General features: G+C 33.1%; 2 protein-coding genes across 2 annotated transcripts; both read left to right on the top strand.

Annotated features, from left to right (window-relative positions):
* Positions 1 to 4,217: 4,217 nt before the first annotated feature.
* LOC114412454 (lysine-rich arabinogalactan protein 18-like) lies at positions 4,218 to 5,796 on the top strand. The gene is made up of 2 exons (XM_028376354.1): positions 4,218 to 4,864; positions 5,531 to 5,796. Exons 1-2 carry the CDS (start codon positions 4,313 to 4,315, stop codon positions 5,612 to 5,614), a joined length of 636 nt encoding a protein of 211 aa, XP_028232155.1. The 5' UTR covers positions 4,218 to 4,312; the 3' UTR covers positions 5,615 to 5,796.
* A 12,269-nt stretch (positions 5,797 to 18,065) lies between these two features.
* On the top strand, positions 18,066 to 20,715 carry LOC114412453 (54S ribosomal protein L51, mitochondrial-like). The gene is made up of 4 exons (XM_028376353.1): positions 18,066 to 18,224; positions 18,356 to 18,441; positions 19,831 to 19,937; positions 20,325 to 20,715. The coding sequence occupies exons 2-4, from the start codon at positions 18,362 to 18,364 to the stop codon at positions 20,495 to 20,497; spliced, it is 360 nt and encodes a 119-aa protein (XP_028232154.1). The 5' UTR covers positions 18,066 to 18,224; positions 18,356 to 18,361; the 3' UTR covers positions 20,498 to 20,715.
* The last annotated feature ends 333 nt before the right edge of the window (positions 20,716 to 21,048 follow it).

The following is a 21,048-nucleotide window of genomic DNA, read 5'->3' as shown; positions in this document are numbered from 1 at the left end:
CGGGCCGAAATGGGACGGGTTGACGGGTTAAAAACCTTAACTCGGGTCGTAAAAAAAAAGGCCAAAACGGATTGGCCCCACAAGTCCAACCCATTGCCATCCTTACTTAGACTGTCGTAGAAAATGATAGCCCTATCTTGTGGAAAATCAAGATTGCTGATATGATCCTTTAACCAGATTCCTTACTTTGTTGCTTCTACCAGAGCCATATATTCTGCCTTTGCTGTCAACAAAGCAACAATGGGTTGAGGTGTAGCTTTCCAACTAACAAGAGAATTGCCAATTGTGAAAGCATAACCTATCACAGATCGCCTTGCATCCAAATCTATAGTGTAGTTAGAATTTGAATAACCAACAAGTGTACAAGATGTGTTACCTTGGTAGATGAGTCCAATATTAGTTGTACCCTTAAGGTACCTTCATATTTGTTTAACTGCTTTCCAATGTTCCTTCCCAAGTTTACCCATATACATACTCACTACACTAGCTGCTTTTGCTAGATCTAGCCTTGTGCATACCATGGCATACATAAGACTTCCAACTGCACTAGCATAAGGCATCGGCAAATTGCCAAATGACAACCCAAATAATAGCATGTTTGTTTCCACATCCCAAATTCTCTGATCAAACACTAAATAACCAAAATCAAATAATTACCTTTGGATGAAGATTGCGATTTAGGAGGTGGAGAAACTTCATCCGAAACATCAGGAACCAGCTTCCACGCTTCCAACATCTGATTCATAACGCCCCGAACTAACTTCACCTAAACAAAACACCACACGCTCTCAATTCACTTTAACATTACCGCAAAAAAAATAATAAAAAATACAAATATCTTCAGACTTCACACAAACCTTATCAAACCATCGATTCTCGAAAACTCTCACACACTCACCCTTAAACTCCGATAAGAAATCCCTCTCCACGTCGGCAACCACCATGAGCATCTCCGCCGCGGCCTTCCGCGTGGCCCAATCTTCGCTGCTCAACGCCTCCACCAAGCAGGGAATCAAACTCTTTAACTGCGCGGGGTCGGACGCGCCGCCCGCAGCGACAATACTTTCGACGAGCGTCAACAGCACTGGCTTCACCTTGAAATCGTCGCGCTTCAAAAGCTTCTTGAACCTCGACAGGAGCTTTGACAGCCTGGTCAGGTCAAGATCCGAAGCTCTGTCGATCGTAGAGGCGAGACACAGCACTACGCTGGCCTGCGTGTTTTGGTCCTGCTCCGTGAACAGCGCCTTCACCAACGACTTTAGAATTTATGGGACTGGTTAGGGATTAGGGTTAGGGGAAATTAGGTAAGCGTAAAAAAATTTCACCACAGATGGATAAAAATTTTAAAGGGCCTCTTAGACGTTGACACGTGACAGTCAACGTCTGAGGTTAACGGTCAACATCCAATTGAGACTTCAGGGACCAACATTGATTTTATAAAACAGAGGGACCTAATTTGTGAATTAAATTAGTGGGACCAAATGCAAAATTGAACCTAAAGTGATGGACGAAAAATGCAATTTTACCAAAATATTTTAGAGATACTATCGTTAAATAAAATAAAATTAGTTAAAATTTACTTATATTTTAATTGAATAATTAATTTTTTTCTTCAGTCCGGAGGTAGAAATTCCATCCATTGAATTTATTTTATAGGAGTAACATAATATATTAATTTTATAAAATTAAATTTTATTAATTTTAACAGTTAGATTTTTTTTATTATGTTTTTTCTTATTATATAACGGTTAGATTTATAACTGCTATGCACACTGTGTATTATAGTTTCTTTTGAGAATCTAGAAGATCAGAATCCTTGCATGACTATAGTAGTAGTATTTATTTTGGTGATTTTCTGACAAATGTTTTTTTTATTCCATGCTTGTATTTCCTCATTCGTTTAATGAATCATTTAATGCTACAATGAAAACGTTGGATCCGACATGGTGCATCAAACCAACCCGCTTTAATTTGGTTTGAATTTCGTAAAAGAAGGTAAAATAAACAAAAACAAATCTTGATGAGTAATTTTGATCAGCTTTGATTTTTTTTTAAAAACCTTTAAAATGTATGAATATGAAGTACACCGTTATGCGTACACTCCAGACTTGTGATTAAAAAGTAACAATATTCTATATTTTCTACTTAAAGAAAGAAAAATCTTATAGTGAAGGTATGGTTATTATGGCATTTTCACGCGGGGCCCACAATTTGGCGGTGGTGCTGGTTGTGTTGCTAATATTTGCAGCTAGAAATTCTGTTTTTTTAAAGAAATGTTTAGGTCTTTTGAGGAATTATGGGAATAGAGGATGACAAATCTGGTAGTTTATTTTTAATATATAAATACTTTATACTATTTGTGATTCAGGTATGATCCTCATATTTTTCTTATTAATAAATATTATCAAAATCTTACTATAATTTTTTTTTGAAACCTTTCAAGGAGATATATTTTTTCTAATCTAAACATTTGTTACGTATTTGGATTGTGTTCATAAAATAGATTTTAATTAAAATTAATTTAAAATAATATATTTTATGTTTAAATATTTTATACTTAATAAATTTTTATCTAACGTGAAAGTTATTTAGAGTTACTTCAATTGAAAATTAATTCTTTATCCAAAATTAATTATTCAATATAAACTAAATTTGTTAATAATAATGATTGAGATAGTGGTAACTATCTGTATCTCTTGATAAAAACTTATTCAGAATTTTAATCTTAATTTTAGATATAAAATATCATGCTAAAGGAAAAATATGCACCTAATACGCTTTCGCGATTACTTACAAAATGGTTAGAAAAGAAAAAAAAAACTAAACATATCAATAATTATAACCATAAAAACATATTAACAGTTACCTAAAATCATGTTAGCAAATATTTTAAATTGACTATGGAAAATCTTGAAATAAAAAAAGCAAAAGGTCTTTGAGGAATGATTGCATGAGATGCTATAGTGGCATAAAGTTATTGGTTGATTGAAATGGATTTGGCCCACCTAAACAAACCAGCTGTATTAATATCACCAACACCAGCTGGCGGTTGGTCCCGCAAAGCACCAAAATCAGAACCAGCAAAGAAACAATTCAAACAAGACTGTGCTAATTGCAAAATGAGTAATATAAAGACACTAACCAATGCATATATTAGCTCAAGGGTCACATATTCATTTCCTAGATGTCACATGCGCCTAATGTCCAAGTGGGCCCCTCCTCCAGACTGGATCATGCCCCATGCCACTGTGCTTTGTTTTCTTCTTTTTTGTTTTTGTTTCAATAAAAAGAAAGTTTAAAGACTTCATAATTATAAGGCAAGGAGGATGGTAAGAAAACATAACCCATAACCTATCTTCTTTTATTAGATGTATCCGGACAAATTTATGTCCATTTTTTTAAAGCTTATGTCTTTTATAATTAAGTTAATATTGATAGTAACAGTGCTAGTGATTGGACACATGTCTATTTCACAAATTATGAAAATAGTTGTGTTAATGTAAATTGATCGAAAAAGATAATATTGACTTAATTTTAAAAATTAAGGAGTAAAATTTAAAATTTTAATAATAAAGAGATCAAATTACTGTAAAAAAAAAGAGATCAAATTAAACATTCAATTTGATCTAAATAAAAAAGAATGACAAAAGAAATAATTAAGGCCTGTTTCTTTATATGTGTAATTTTTAATAAGGCCTGTTTCTTTATATGTGTAATTTTTAATAAAGGTTGGTTGGTCTATTTACAAGAAAAAATACTTTAATAAAAATATGAACATTTTAATAATTAAACTATTTTTTTACTTTAATTAGTTTTAACATCAATTAAATGAATTTGACTCGTCTAAGAGGAGGAATGGTGTTTCCAAAATAGAACACAATAATAACCATTAATTATACAATCAATAGTTGATATTCTAATTAACTTTAGATTTTATTTCTTATGTTAAACTATTTTATTTTTCTTAATCGACCGTTTTAGATTGCAGACGATTTTTTAATGTTTTAATAGGAAAAAGAAAAACAATAATAACAGGCTAGAGTCCCCAAAGATTTGAAACGCGTACTACGTCAGACACGTTAATCCAACGGCTAATGTGTGGTCCATGATGATATCTGTTCTGTTCCAACAAAGCCCATCATCAACGTCCAAAAAACGAACCTCTCAGCATAGTACTACCAGAAAAGAAAACTAGGTAGTCTCTATATAAACCTTTCGCCACCTCTCTCTTACACACCATACCCTGTCACTCTCTCTCTCTCTCTCTCTCATTCACACGAATCACACTCTCCACAGTGCGATTCATTCACCAATGGATCGCAACGGTGTTCTCTCTCTTGCATTCATCTGCATTGTAGTCGCCGGCGTCGGAGGCCAGTCTCCCGCCGCAGCGCCCTCGAACACTCCGGCAACCCCCGCCGCCGCCACTCCCGCCCAAGCACCTTCCACACCGAATTCACCAGCCCCAGTTGCTTCTCCCAAATCATCTCCACCAGCTTCGTCTCCTAAGCCCGCAACCGCAACCCCTGCTTCGTCGCCGGCGGCATCTCCTACCACCACCCCCGCCGCGCCTGCTCCAGCGACCAAGCCACCTGCAGCCTCTCCTCCTCCGGCGCCGGTTCCCGTGAGCTCTCCCCCCGCTCCCGTGCCGGTGAGTTCTCCACCCGCTCCCGTTCCGGTGGCGGCGCCGACCACCCCTGTGGCTCCCGCTCCGGCTCCGAGCAAGCACAAGAAGAAGGGTAAGAAGCACGGTGCTCCGGCTCCTTCACCGTCGTTGCTGGGACCTCCTGCGCCACCCACCGGGGCTCCTGGTCCTAGCGAGGACGCTTCTTCCCCTGGACCTGCCACTGCTGCCAACGATGAGGTACGTCTTATCTCTTCTGTAATATCTCTAACTTCATTTTTGGACCATGTTGTTTTATATTCGTACATCAAATTTTATAAGTTCTATTTTGGTTTTTTAAGTTTTTCTTTTGTACAATGTACATCAGATCTGTGTTTTTTTGTTAAAGATCTTGCATCCACGACCAGAATAATGTATGTAAGTGAAAGATAATATAATATTGAATCTCGAGCATGTGAATCAACTCATATGAGTGCGAGAATAACTCCATAGTCTTGAATTTGAGTGATTAGGTTAAATATTTGGAAGGAAAATATGTGATTTATAAAATAATAAAAAATAATGTTCATTTTATTAGTTGAATTTTTCAGGATGTTTTTCGTTGAAATCCAAGTGCTTGAAACTTGATTGAACTTGACTGAGTTTAGGGTTTTACACTTTTTTACTACGCTAAACTGAAAGTGAACTAAGGTGTAAGCTTACGGTGAGGCCACGCGCCACCATTGACGCGTGGATTTGGTTTGGATAGCCTATTAATTTTTTATTTTATAACAGTGGTGGAGTAAATCTAGGATTTTGGTTAATCAATAAAATATTACTACATTACTTCTTTGCTTTGGACAAATTGTGAACACTTTAACATTGGTAACTGGGATCTGACATTGTTTGCTTTATTTTTTTTTTCAGAGTGGAGCAGAGACCATCATGTGCTTGAAGAAGGTTCTAGGAGGCTTAGGTTTGGGTTGGGCTACCCTTGTTTTGGTCTTCTAGACAGGCTTTGTTGCTGTTATTATATTCTTGTATTGTATCATTTATTTTCCTTTTTTGTTTCTTTTTCTTTTGACCCTGTTTTGGGTACACATTACATTTATTTACATTGTTACCTTCAGACCCTTATTATTCGATTGATGTCGTTGTCATCACTAGTGCTACTGTGCTTGGCTTTTTGTCTCGTTCGTTTTGGGTTTAGATCATTATTACTCTTTTGGGGGACTTGGTTGAGACTTGATAGGTGGATGGTGGTTTTTCTGTTAGTGGTCGATTACCTCACCAAATTAGACGTGGATTGAAATTTGAGATTAAAATTATACCTTCAAATTCTAAATATGTTTTGATTTTTCTAGTAAAATTGAAATTATAATTTTAAGAGATAATATTATGTAATTACACTATACTCCAAACTAATTTTTAATTTTCAATTCACACTTTCCATACAATGAAAACTACTTTTAATTTTCAATTCATTCTCTTTGAATCATTATTCTTGGTTGCAGTAGTCATATTATTTTTGGTTGTTTCTATCATTACGGATTTTTACCATTAACACTTAACAGAGTCATATCTTCAAAAAGAATAAGAAAAAGAAAATAATATATATGTTGACACACACACCGTTATGATCATTTGTTGACCTGTATCTGGATTCATGTCTTCTTGTGTTCGTGACTGTGTATTCTTCAGGTTATTTGTTGTTCATGCACTCAAAATTGAAAGATTGTGTATTGATTGTTATAATACTCTCGGCCTCTTTTTGAGGTTGTAATAATCATTAAAGGAGCGTCGTTAAAAGACAACGATTATAACAAATTGATGAGTAATAAAGGATAAAGATGATTGTTATCAAATCAGAGGGGAAGAGTCTATTAATAATTCTTAAGTCCAATTACGTTCTTGTCTTTAGTTGAATACTCTTTTCGGCAAGATTTAGTTATTAGAACTATATATATATATATATATATTAATTTAATGTGTATACACAGACAGTAAAATATTTTTTATATAATCATTTAATTATAAATTATTATTTATTTAAATAATTATTTTAAAAAATATCAAACTTATCCTACATGATAAATTATTACATAATTATTTAAAACTTGCTTCCTGGCATCCAAAGGCATCTACATCTTGTCACAATGGTGGATTTATAGTCTCTGTTATTGTCTTTGACTGCTATGATCAACAATTACCATGTTATTTATTAATTATCTCGCTAATGCCACTCCACCAGGCACCAGTACCTGCCCTGCAATTATAGCACCGCACAACCAACCTTTCATAACTACGATTCTTTGGAAATATATGTGAAATTTAAAAGCACATAAACTTTTTCCCCTTTAATGAATTCAGTTAGGTAAGCTACGAGACTTCAATTATGAATTTTCATCTTTGTTCATTTTTCATTCATTTTTACTTCCGTCTCTTTACTTCAATCTTTATAAGACGTATAAATCTTTCTTTAAAGAATGGCCTAAAAAATTATTTCAGTTCTTACTTTTACATAACTTCTCATGTGTGTTTGATAAAACTAATCAAGTTAGAGTCTTAAATTTAAAAACTTACAAATTAACTTTTTTTTTTTTTGAATACGGACCAGAGGATTAACTATCTCTGGCTGATTTATTATGAGCTAACTCAACTCTCACTACTAGGAAATAAGATTTTTACATTGATTATTTAAGACTTTCAACATCGATTATTAATTGATATTGAAAGTACCGATATGGAAAGTAGCATCGTGAAAAACCGATGTTAACTAATAAATATAACATCGGTTATTTAAATAACCAATGTTATATGATAAGAATAATGAAAAAAAACTATAAATTTACATATCAACATCGGTGTTAAATGTTATTAATAATATAAGTTTTTTTAAAAATCGAAGTTAAATGTCATTAATAACATCGATTTTCTTAAAAATCGATGTTAAATGTTAATAGCAACATCGGTTTTTAAAAAAATCGATGTTGTTAGTAACATTTAACATCGGTTTTTTAAAAAACTGATGTTGTTTTAGAACTTTTTTTTTTAATATGTTGTCTGTTTTTTCAATAAATCTAAAATTAACTTGTAAATTTTAAAATCAGATCACACAACATATAATTTTCATTCTGTTTTGAAACAGTTTTTAACCGAAATTCCATGAGAAATTTACTAATTACTATGAATTTAAAGCATATTTAATGTTAAAACATGAATTGTAAAAACTGTAAAGTAAGTAAATATAAACTACAATTACAAAATTGTCTAAACATTCTAAGTTTCATTTTTAACTTTCAAATAGTATTTTGCCCACCGGATGCAAAGCGTCTTCAATCTCTCTGGTTCCAAGTTGGCCAACATCATCACACGGAAGCTTAGGTCGCAACTTACCCTCCACAACTTTCATGACAATCTAATAATATAACATCAAAATTTTTATTTCATGATAATCAAGATCAAGTGACATTTCATATTGTTATACAATTGAGATTAGCATTGAACTACTTCATTAAATATTTACATAACAATTTAACAAAATTAACTAGGCAACTCAAGATTAGTGTGATGATCATATATACCTTGGTGGGACCATATTTCGTCTCAACGTATGGGTAATTTCCCGTTAAAAGCTCGTTCAATATTATCCCAAAATTGTACACATCACACTTTTCATTATAAGGTTCACATTGGATCACCTCTGGTGCCATGTACACACAAAATCAATATCATTATAAGTTTATGTCATTTAATACTCTTCTAAATTTTAAAAATACAAAATCAGTATCTCACTCCCTCTTACACTAAATCTCTACTTACTTAATTTCATCAATTCGCGTTAATTAGAAAAAGACTCAATTGATAGGATTCATACTCAACACAAGAGCATATCAATTTCACAGCAATTTCTGATTGGGACATCAAATGATTCATCAAACATATATAATTTAGTTATAATTATAAGGATAAAATAAAAAATTGCGGAAACACCCCAAAACTCATTACAATTGATAGTCTAAGGATCCCTACACATGTTCTCACTAATCCCCAATTGTGAATAACTCATCTCTTATCTCGATATAGTCGCTCAAGCGTTCTCCGTTATCAATTGTGGCATTTTTTGTGCTCTCTAAAGCTCTTCCTCTGATTGCTCTGTTAGGGATCCCAAACATTAGAGAGAAGGAGAAGGAATTGAAGCCTCCATTTGTACCGTCTTCGTGAGATTCCTTTTTCTCTTTCCATAAATATTATTACATTAAATTTTGTAGAGAGGGTCTGCTGTGTTTATATTTTTATTACATTAAATTTAATATTACGACATCGGTTTTCAAATAACTGATGTTAAAATAATTCAATTTTAACATCGGTTATTTGAAATGATGTTAAACACTTACAACTTCGGTTTTCAAATAAATGATGTTAAAGTCACACTAAATTCAGTTTTAACATCGGTTATTTGAAAACAGATGTCGTTAAGCACTTACAACATCGATTTTCAAATAATCGATGTTAAAATCACACTAAATTTAGGTCTAACATCGGTTATTTGAAGACCGATGTTGTAAGTGCTTAACAACATCAGTTTTCAAATAATCGATGTTAATAGGACGATGTTAAAACTCATTTTTTTAGAAGTGTCTTAAAGCACTAGAAATATAATCTGGGGTCTCATAAAAAATATGATAGTCCATGTTAGTGTTTAAAGCCACATAAAAAATATTATAAGTTAACTAATTGATTTGAAAATGCTTAACAAAATTAGTTAATAAACTAACTATTAAATGTAAAATGACATCAAAGAACATGTTTTGTTGGAAAAAAACTCAAGTCACACATCAGCTAAAAATAAAACCAAGTTATAATATATAAATGAGGGTCAACCCTCACCCCTTGAGTTAGTTTTTGGGGATTGAGTTAGACCTAAACTCATATTCTAAGATTTTAAGATGTTTAATTATTTGATTTTTAAATTAAAAAAGTATAAAGAAATTTCAAAGAATTATTAAGAATAAAATAATTAATAACTTATAAGTTAGTTTATTTTAAGAGTTAGTTGAAATAACTTATAAAAGTTTGATAGAAGCTACTATTATAATAAGAAACAATAAAAAGTGTATGTTTGGAATAGTAATTTCAACATTTTTTTTTTCAAAAAAACTTGTTTGTATAATAATCAAGATGTTTGGAAACACAACTAAAATTTAGACAAAGAAGGTTTTTTTAAAAAAAAATCTATTTCTTTAATATGAAAATTTGTAACTTATATTTTTCAATAGTTTTTGTTTTCTCATTTTAGTTGTTTTCATACTCTCTCTACTAAAGACAATAATTTTGACATTCTCATTCTAAAGATTCAACGTTATTCCTTTCACATTTGCAATCCCATCTCCAATGGAGACCACTCTACCAATCTCATCCAATTGAAAATTCGTGTAAACGTTGGTAATTTTACTTCCTAATAAAGTGGTAGTTCTCCAACTCTTATAGAGAATTCCATAATTTCTCATTCTTTTGAACTTCTATAAAAGGTAGAATGCTGCCATCAAGGTTTTTGGCTCGCAATAAAGCTAGTATCTTGGTCGAGCAAGACGTAGTACTATATTATTATTATTTCACTGTTTGTTCAATACATTTTCCATTTAATTAAGGTTGAATCGTTAACGTAATATATAATTTTGATCTTTGGTAAAATAATTCTTGATCAAATTTTTACCTACTTCTAAGTTAAACTCTGAATAGTTGGGATTCCTTTTTCCTAATGAATCAGAGGATTATGAAAAGAAAAAAAAATACGTTCCTCTTTAATATCAACAATAGTTTTGTCTAATAAAATACAACCCAATAATTAATGAAAGAAAGGGATAGATGGTGATATTTTCAAATTTTTAATTATTTATTGTCTTCCAATATATTATTATTTTATACATTTATTACAGATAATGAAAGTGATTTTTTTTTAATTTTGATTTAGGAAGTGCCATGAATATAAATTAGGTTTGTTTGCAATGGATTAAGTTCCATTTTGATCCCTGCTGTGTGGGCTTGGGTTTTTTTATACCCAATTTGAAGAAGAAAAAGAAAGGGGTGTTACTTTGGACACCCAACATTTTTGCTGGGACACTCAGCACCCTAGGTGAAATGATTAAATTGTCTTTCACCCATTTAATATATAAAGGAACAATGACTCATTCGTATGAGTCACTTCCTTTCTCTATAGCACTTATGCTTCGTCTTCTTCCTTTGGTTGTTCCTCTGCTTCTTCTTTCTTCTTCCTTTTTCTTTGCTACTTCCCACGCACGTTGGTGCTTGTTTCTCACGCACATTGTTGTTTCCTCTCTCGCGCACCGCTTCTACTTCGTCTTCTTCGCTTTTGCTTCATCTTCTTCGCTTCTGCTTGGTGTTGGTTGCTGCTTCTTCTTGTTGGGTTCATCTTCTTCCATATAAGTTATCCTCCGAATGAATGTGTTAGTTGATTCATTGCTTTGTATTCATCTACTTCTCACGCATTTTTGGTTGATTCATTGCTTTATATTGAATGAATGTGTTGGTTTGTTGTTGTTTGACGTACATCAATGGCGGAAACATAATTTTTTTAGGAAAAAAAATCATACGGATCAGTGATATGTATTGGTTTTTTTTATTTTTTAATTGAAAATAAAAAATTGATTTGTAATAATTTGTGAAATTTGATAATGTATTGATTTTTTATTATGTATGAGCTTATTTGGTCAATCTTCCTTTTTATATTATGTTGTGTGGGGATAATTTTTGTGATTTATTTGTTAAGTATATTAATATAAGATTAGACTAGATTATATTAGATTAGATTTCCAAAACTAAGATTAGATTAGTTTGGCCAAAATATTAAATTAAAATATTGTAATATTATATTTGTTTAACTTTTAAAAAAATTGAAATAAATATTTAAATTCGCTAGTTATGAAAAATATTGAAATCATAAAAAATATTTAAAATAATTTCAATTTGTTAGTTATAAAAACAATTCAAATGAAAATTTTAAATTATTTAAATTTGTTACACAAACTATTGAAACAAATATTTTAATCGTATAAAAAATTCGTAAGTTAGAAAAAATTATTGAAATAAAATTTTAAAATATATTAAATTTTTTAGTTATAAAAAATATTGACACAAAAATTTAAAAGACTTTTAAATTGTTAGTTAATTTTAAAAAATTGATTGAAATGAAAATTTTGATGAAACGAAAATTTAAACTTTATAATATGATTGAAATAAAATTTTAGAATATATTAAATTTGTTAGTTATAAAAAAATATTGAAATCAAAATTTAAAATATATTAAGAGTGTTAGTTTTAATAAATGATTGAAATTAAATTTTAAAATATATTAAATTTGGTAGTTATAAAAAATATTGAAACCAAAATTTAAAAATATTTTAACATTGTTAGTTAGTTTTAAAAAATGATTGAAACAAAAATTGAAAATAGTTTAACATGGAAAAAAAATTCACAATCATTTTAAAAATATTGTACAGATAATGGTTAGAACTAGAGGTCTTGATCGTGCTTTAGGCCGAGTAATAGGAACCTGGGGAGAGAAGCGAGTGATGATGATGCCCCCAGCGGCGAAGGCCCACTGCATCTACTCGTAGGCAGCGACGACAGGAGTGTGTTGTTAAGGATCCTTCTACGGCTGTGGAGGAATTGAACGAGGAGCAGTAAGAAGCACCTGTTGAAGAAGTTGTTACTAATGTTGAGGGTTTTCCATACGAACCCCATGACACATAAGTTCTGAGAGATTTTGAACATCACATTGCTCTGAGAGTCTGGAATTGAGAGGTATGTAATTGTTAAAAAAACATAAAGCACGTAGTTTACAACTTAATAATCTTTTTTACATGATCGATATTATTGTTTGCAGGAACGTCCTGAGCTAAAGCTATCTTCCCATGCAAGGAAGATGGCTATGTTCGGGAGGCCTACTCCAGAGATTGAAGGCCTTATGGCTGCCAATGGACTAAGTCCTTTGATCGCATGTTCCCTAGATACGGGCAATCGAGGACTAATGTCTGCTTTTGTGGAACTTTGACATAAGGAAACTAGTAGTTTCCATTTTCCCGTCGGAGAGGTGACTATCACCTTGGATGACATTGCGTTGTTGCTACATCTACCTATCGTAGGGGCGTTCCACAGCTTCGAGCAACTTCATGTCGACGACGCTGTTGATATGTTGGTGGAATTACTCGAGGTCAACGTTGCAGATGCGAGAGCTGAGACGATTCAGTATCATGGCTCTTATGTTCGACTATGGTGGATGCGAGTGTATCAGACGAAGATCGAGGCATGTCATTGGATTGTAGCAGCGCGAGCGTATTTGTTGCATCTGATTGGATGCACACTGTTTGCTAACAAGAGTGCCACACACGTGCACGTGGTATTCTTGGATGCACCGTGTGACTTGACGCAGAGTGTGACTTATGCTTGGGGCGCTACATCACTTGTGCACATGTATGATAATTTAAATGAGACGTCGAAGAGCATGACGAGGTAGCTTGCAGAATATATCACTCTATTACAGGTTAGTTCATATGTTACAATTTTTTTTTTCATTGGCGTTGATTATTATATGTTGTTGCGTATTTTAATGAATATGTTTGCAAAATATATTTAGTGTTGGATCTATGAGCATTTCCCGTCCGTTGGTTCTGCCCTAGCTGTCGAGGATTATGTCGAGAGGAGACTGTGTGCATGCCGATGGACCTCTGGCAAGGCACTGCCCTTGTTGACGTATTGCAGGCGTTTAGACAAACTAACCCCTGATGTAGTGTGTTGGATTTCGTATGGTGACCACCGTTCATTTAGAGAATTTGAGGTGATCTCATTATTTTCTAACCATCTCAAATGGGGTCCTTTAACAGTCATTCACCGATTGGAGAGGATTGTACGATAGTTTGGATAGATCCAGACTATTCTGCCACATCTTATTGCATCTTCGACATCTGTTGAAGAAATGAATGATAGATGGAGTTCAGTGACTACATTGCACCTGTAGGGCAAATCTATGCAATGCCTGGCCAGTGTTCGTCAGATTACATGGATTGGTTCTACATGATTTCGTGCACTCATTCATGAGTTCGGCACAACCAGGGAATCCTCCTAGAGTTTCACCAGTTCAACAATATGACACATTTGTTGAACCGGATGCGTATCAACAACCGGTGGCGGCAGCAACACCTGACGAGGTAGACGTTGATGTGCATCATCTTGGACATGTAGTGGTAATATTATTTTTTTTGTATTTTGTGTTTGTTATTTTGTTTTGCATTTTATTACTTACAATTGTTATGGTTTTTCACTTACTAGAATGGTTTTGTAGCAATTGCTGATAAGTTGGAGAGGCTACTGAACCTTAGGATCCTGACCAAAGGAACAAAAGCCTATACTGTTGCTGAAGAATGTCTGAGCATCGCAAGAAGCTACATTAGTCAACCAACTATAGGTCATAGATCGAGGCATAGGCGGCATACGGACAATCATTGAAGTTGTTGTTTTTTTTTTGCCTTATATATGTTATTTTTAATTTTTTTGGATAATTTATTTATTTGGTCCATTTATGTATTGACAGTAACATTTGGTTAATTTATAATTTTGGTACCTTACTTATGGACACATTTTTTATTATGCGATACAAATTTTTGTCATCCGTTTATCGTTAATTAGTCATTAATATTGATTTGAGGAATAAATTAATTTGTCCATAACAAATTACAAATGTATATTTTTTGTAACATTGAAGCATCATAAATCATTCTCAAAGTTGACAACACACTATGAATTGCATGCATATGTTTAAAAAAATGAATACTACACGTACGTACTGATATAGAAATGACTACTCAATTGTTTTAGTTCTGATAGTAACAATGCATGTTTGATGCAAAATTAAAGCATGGCAAAACATTGTTGTACTTGAAAGCACATAGGAAGTGACACGCGTCTATTAAAAAAAACGCAAAGCTGTCTCACTGAACATCTATATATACCACATCAACACTCTAAAAAATCACACATTCTCATTGAATAACATTGCTTCCCAAACACTGCATATGTCACCAAACAAATTTTGTAAGAGTCTCTTTAATGACCAATGAACACTCTCAACCCTACAAATGAAATATACAACAACATATAAACAACCACAACATTTTTATTTAAGTCAACACTTAAACTAATCAACACAAACAAAAAACAATATTCATACCTGTTAGTGGTTGTGTTTCCCAGATGCATCACTTTGTTGGTCCATGCTTTCACAAATTTTTCTTTGTGCGAAATCACCTATGTTTGACATACATAGTCCACAAACATAGGCCACGGAAAGCAAGCCATTTCAAAGTTTTTAAGGTACTCATCAAAAGAAGTCCCACATGGACAATCAACCAAACTCCTTTAAGCCTCCATCACATAATCCCATGCATTCTTTTGAGCAACTAGGGTTTTGCACTTTGCCTTTACATTATTGTCAATGTGAAACTGGCACAACAAGTTTGTAGCATTCGGGAATACAGTTTTCACTGCATTCATCAAAGAAAAATCTTTGTCAGTGACAATAACCCCGAGAATTGCATCAACTCTCATGAAAAGACCCTGAGACCGTTGTAAAGCCCAAACAACATTATTAAGACGTTTTCCTTCCAAGTAAGCAAAAGTAGCGAAGAATGTCATTCCTGTTGGTGTAACACCAACAATATCAAGTAATGACAGTTTGCACCTATTTGTTTTGTAGGCACTGTCAATCAAGAAAACAAAATTACAAGAATTGGTCAATTTTACTGCATCCGGATGACTCCAGAACAAGTCACGTACAACATTATCATCCTTTATCCTATGCCAGTGAATATATTGATCTCGATCAAACAACATCATGAGTTGTTGCATTTCAGTGTTACTCACTCTTATTGAAGAACGGTAAGCATGTCTGACATTGTAAATTTGTTTGATTGTTAGATTACTATTGGCATTGTGCTCCTTCAACGTCAAGAGAATATTTCTTGACTTCACCATGGACTTTGTCATTTCAGCAACAACAATCTTCTCAGCTTTAGTTAGTCGACCCGCATATGGATGCCCAACTAATGACTTTGCTATTTCATGGTTGTGAACCCCACAAATTAACTTCACCATCCATCCTTCTCCTCCCAAAATTGGCTTCGTACACAACTAAACGGGCATCCACATTTTCTACTGCCAGTGCATGTTCTTACCAAATCATTCTTCTTAGGCCTATACTCAGCGCTCCTTTCGTAAGCTATTAACAAAAATAAGACTCTTCCTCTAACACCAATATTGGTGTCTGACCACCTCATTATTACGGCAACAAATCCAATGTCATGAGTCACTGATCAAGCCCAATGTAAAACTTCATCACGGCTAGCAAACAACTATAACACAATTCAAAAAGTGTCTAAGTTCAATAAACATTTATGTAATATAATTACTGTACCAACTACAAATTAGACAAATACCTAAGAAATATTAAAGACATCAGAGCAATCAACGTGTTCTACTTTCACGTCAGCATCTTCCTCATTTTCAACATTCATATAAACTTCTTCAGACATGATACTATCATACATTCCCTGTTCTTCGTCCATATTAAAAAAAAATTTAACAAATTCAATGATAAAAAAATGCAACTTAAAAAAATTATACAATCATCTCATTTGTTATTGACACAAATATAACTCTATACAAAATAAAAATAAAAATATATTGTACATCATATAACCACAAACTACATTTTTACTACATATCTTCATTAAAATATCATTCAATAAATATCATATAAATTCCAATAAATACATCCTTCAATAAAAATATCAAATTTGTTTAATTATTAATCATTGTAATAAACATTAAAATACATAATTCAGTTAAACATGTAAATACATAATTCAGTTAAATGTATACACAAAATTGTTTTAACAATCTAATATTACTTTTACCAATCTAATTACTAAATTATTTTCAATTACTTACTAAATTAATTTTTAAGCAATCTAATGTTAGTTTTAGAAATTTTTAAAAGTTTATATATATTAACTTTTTTTTACCAATCTAATTACTAAATATATTTTTTTATTTTTTATACCACTATAAAATAATATCACCAAATTAAAAATTCTAAAATTGTTAAAACTATTACAAAAAAAAATTACACTACAAAAGAAATTAAACATATAATTCAGAAAATTTAATTTACAATTTTAAAAAAATTAAAACCTACGGATTCTGATCCGTATGGTCATACGAATTGTCAATCTGTATATTTCTAAAATTTTTTCATGTACCTCTTCTTCTCCGGCGACGAATAATGACTCAACTTCATCATATATTCCTGAACAACACACGTACACCACCGGAGACAAAAAAATGCTTAGAAAAGAAGCCCAATGGAAGCTAAGGGAAGCAACTTACAATAAGGAAGTGAGATTTGACGGGAAAAAAAGGCGCTACAGAAATGAAAAACAGATGCTGCTATTTATAACCAAAAATACCCATAAGGGTATTTTTAGCATTTTTGAAAACTGCTGAGTGCCCCAAGCAGTTGCCAAAAGAAAGTTACTATTGACTCACTCCATTTGTTATTGGTCCCTACAAACGCAAAAAGAAAAACCTTCTGTCTTCCCTTTCACCTTCTTTTCACCTCATCGCATCCATCACCACCGCACCAATACCACGCGCCACCACCTTTGTCCAAATTTGAACCCAACAACCTTAATGGCACTGCAACAGTGTCGTGCATCACTTCCGACTTTAGATTTATGCACGCGACCACTTGGCCCTGCACCTTCTTCTGCTTCGCTACACGTTCTCACCATAACCAAACACGTCTGATCTGCATCAATCTAGACCCATCAACCCAAATCTTCACCATCATCATCAGATCTGTTCTCAATCTGTAGAGGAAGAAGAAAAGGAAAATGGACAACAAAAGCATAGTTCTATTTTTGGATTAAAAAATAAACAATGAAATCATGATTTCATTGTTTATTCTCTTTTTGCATCCCTTTAAAAAGCAACGAAAACACGATTCCATTACTTTTTTTTCGCATTTCGTTAGTAAACAAAGAAAACACGATTATGTTGCACAACTTGTACAACGAAATCGTGTTTCCGTTGGAATCATGTTTCTTATACTTTTCTTTTCCGCACTCCTTTACTAAACAATGGAAACATGATTCCACTGTATAACGAAATTATGTTTTTATTGTTTATTTTTTTCATATCGTCTCCGTAAACAACATAAACATGATTTCGTTGTATAACCGTACAATAAAATCATATTTTCATAAGAAAAGATATTTTCAAAAAACAAAAAACTATCAGCTTCTTGATAAGGACAAATAGCAAATAGGTTGTCACGTTGGGACCAATAGCAACTCCCAAGAAAAAAAAAAAAGCCTATAAGCAGGTCTTTCGGGTCGGGTTTCGTACCGACCCAGTTTAGAGAATAGAATGACCCTAGTCGCTCCCAAACACAGAACAGAACCAAACTCACTCCTCTCAAAGCTGCCGTCGCCGGTCGTCGCCGACACTGTTGCTTCACTCTGTTCCTCTTCGTGCGAAGTACTAGGTTTGGTGTTTTCTGGTCTTTTTTTTTTCTCTCTCTCTCTTTTCTCAGTGTTATGTTCTTTTCAGAATTTTAATAAAAAAAAAATACGCATCGTATTTCTCTGAAACCCTTTTGTTTTTCTTCTTTTACAGGATCAGATGGCTTTGCGAGGGGTTTGGCAACTTAACAAGCTGATTGTCAGTTATTGCAACTGGGGCGGAAGTAGCAGAGGTATAAGGTACAAATACATTCTTACTATCTCTTCAATTTAATGTATTTTATTTTCATATTCATTCGGAACAATCAAGTTTTTACTTCTTGTTTTTTAGTTATCTATTAGTAGTTTAGTACTATAGTGCTCTTTATTTGTTTATAACATTGCAAATTTGCAGTCAATCTTTGAAGCCGTATTTATTGTGAGTTTTGACTTTTGAAAGGATGAAGTGGAATAGTTCATAAATGTTCTGGTCATCGTTATTGTTATATGATGATATTTAATTTAATGAATGGATACAATGATATTCGTTCCAGGGTTTAACAATTGAGATTGGTTACAGTCCTACATAGTTGCATATCTTATAATAATAAGGTTTTGATCAGATTGTTGTTCTTTGGAACGGATGTTGTGTTGCCTGATTTGGTCATCTTTCTCCTTTAACTGCAGGTTTAATCTTTGTTCTTTGATTTTGCTTACTAGTAAAAGTTAAGTCTAGAAACCTAGACGATCACTTAGGATATGTTTGTTTTGACTTTCGAACCTGAGTTCAATCCAGCTACAGACATACTTCTCCGTTGACATGCTTTGAAAGTCGTGAAACCAGTAAACCAAACACACACTTAAGAACTGAAATTTATGTTGAGCATCAATGTTTCCTCTTCAGACTGGGAAAATTTATGAATTACAAAAGTTTGTTCTTGCTTGTATAGTGCTTTTACAGGCATCTTTGGGTTTTTTGTTTTGTTTTTTGTCCCCTGTTGGCTGTGGCTTCATGCCAACCATAATCTTTTAACAATGGGGGCAATAAAGCAGATCTGATGATGATGATGTTGGCTGATAAATAGCTGATAGGGAGAACAAATATATTGTAGGAGGTAATTTGTGGTGTACTCCGGAAGAAATTAACTGGAAGGGGGGTTCTAGCTATGCACTGATACAGTAGTGTCGGAGGAATGCAATAAGTCATTAACAGTGGGGCTCAATTATATATCTGCTGGGTGGGAACAGTTTGGTTGCTGTCATTCTTGGATTTTCTTGTCGGGTAGTTGGTAAACTGAAATAGGCTGACAAGGAAATATAGTAGTATGGCTTGGTGATCCTGCATAGAGGGTTTTTTCTCTATGTGTGTTTCATGTTTTTGTAACTTTCTCTTGGTAGCTTCTGTTATGGCACTTCTTGTTCTATGAGCTACTGTTATTTTAATATATACTTCACCTTTTGCCTTTCAAAGAAAAAAAATCTAGTTAGAGAGTTTTGAATCAACTATATTTCTTGCTACCTAGTATTGATTGCCTAGCATTATACCTAGTATTGAAGGCTGGGAACCAGAAATATTAATAATAAGTATCTTTTAATATTTTCTCCTGCTTTGAACAGGGGATTCTCACTTTAGTTTAATATATATGATAGGGCATTTATGGAGTCTCATTTGCCAGCATTTAAGGAGAAGAATCCTCAATTAGAGGTGGTTACTGAACTCATCCGTGGTCAGCATCCACATCTGAAGGGTTATTACAGTAAGATTCTTGTGCTCACTTGTAGTGTTACTAAATTTTTCTCAGTTGTAATTGATGATTCTCCTATGCTGTTGTATGAGAGTGAATGCTGGATGGTAAAAAGAAACAATAAAATTTAACTCTGCCTCTCTATAGCTACAATGGATGAGTGGACACACTAGACAAGATAGGATTAGAAAGGAATGGAATGCATTAGAGAGAAATTTATGATAGCATCTATCTTGAAAAAATGATAATACAATCTCTTCTTAGGTGGTTTGGGTGTGTGTGGGGAAGATCCAATAATGTGACTCACCTTATGGTGTCATTTGATTTTATATAGTTGATCCCACCTAGTGGGAATAGGTTTTCTTTGTTGTGATTTGATGATTCTCCTATGAAATGCAGAGAACAAGAATCAGCGAGTGATATCTGTGAAGAATATGGATCCAGAAGACATACTTTTGCATGCAACCAGGCTAAGAAATGCATTGGGAAGGAAGGTAGTGAAATTGAGGACAAGACATGTAACCAAACGCCCTAGTGTGCAAGGTACTTGGACAACTGCTGTGGAGTATTAAGATAGAAAACCAGGTGTATGAGAAAGTTCCTTTTCATATGGTGAATTAATCAATTTGTGAACTAGTGGGTGTAAGTTCTCATGTATCTTGCACAATTTCCAGTTTTTCAATAATTCACTTTTTTTTTTGGGTGGTTTGCACTGTTTGCTTCCCAATGATGAAGCTAATGAGAAAATTAGAAAAAAACACGATAAAAGTGGTTGCTGGTTCGGTTCAAAGCTGTTTTTATTAAGTAGAGTGTTGCAATTGGCCGTTTAATAGAGAAATATTTTCTTCTGAATTAGTTGCTTCAGGATATAAGATTTTCATGTTGGCCGGAAAAGAAAAGTAAGAAACTAAAACAAGTTGTAAAGGAATAAATGTTTTGGTAGTCGAAATTTGACCAAATATGTTGAGAAGATAAACTGAATTCTACTACATCAACATTGAAATTAAATGAAAGTAAATAGTAATGGTGAAAAAATACTACTAATAAAGAAAGATCTAAATAAAGTTGTAAAAAGCTTGAAAGAAATGAATGAAATGTTTTTGTGTTGCAACTTGCAAGTCCT

The sequence above is a fragment of the Glycine soja genome, chromosome 5, assembly GCF_004193775.1.
Source record: "Glycine soja cultivar W05 chromosome 5, ASM419377v2, whole genome shotgun sequence".
NCBI classification, from domain to species: Eukaryota; Viridiplantae; Streptophyta; class Magnoliopsida; order Fabales; family Fabaceae; genus Glycine; species Glycine soja.
Note: the sequence above shows the minus strand (reverse complement) of the source record. Positions and strands in the feature narration are given on the sequence as shown.

Coding starts and splice junctions, on each gene's coding strand:
- LOC114412454 (XM_028376354.1), top strand. CDS start 4,313: ATGGATCGCAACGGTGTTCTCTCTCTTGCATTCATCTGCATTGTAGTC. Junction 4,865..5,530: donor CCACTGCTGCCAACGATGAG/GTACGTCTTATC, acceptor TTTTTTTTTCAG/AGTGGAGCAGAGACCATCAT.
- LOC114412453 (XM_028376353.1), top strand. CDS start 18,362: ATGGCTTTGCGAGGGGTTTGGCAACTTAACAAGCTGATTGTCAGTTAT. Junction 18,442..19,830: donor GGAAGTAGCAGAGGTATAAG/GTACAAATACAT, acceptor TATATATGATAG/GGCATTTATGGAGTCTCATT. Junction 19,938..20,324: donor ACATCTGAAGGGTTATTACA/GTAAGATTCTTG, acceptor TATGAAATGCAG/AGAACAAGAATCAGCGAGTG.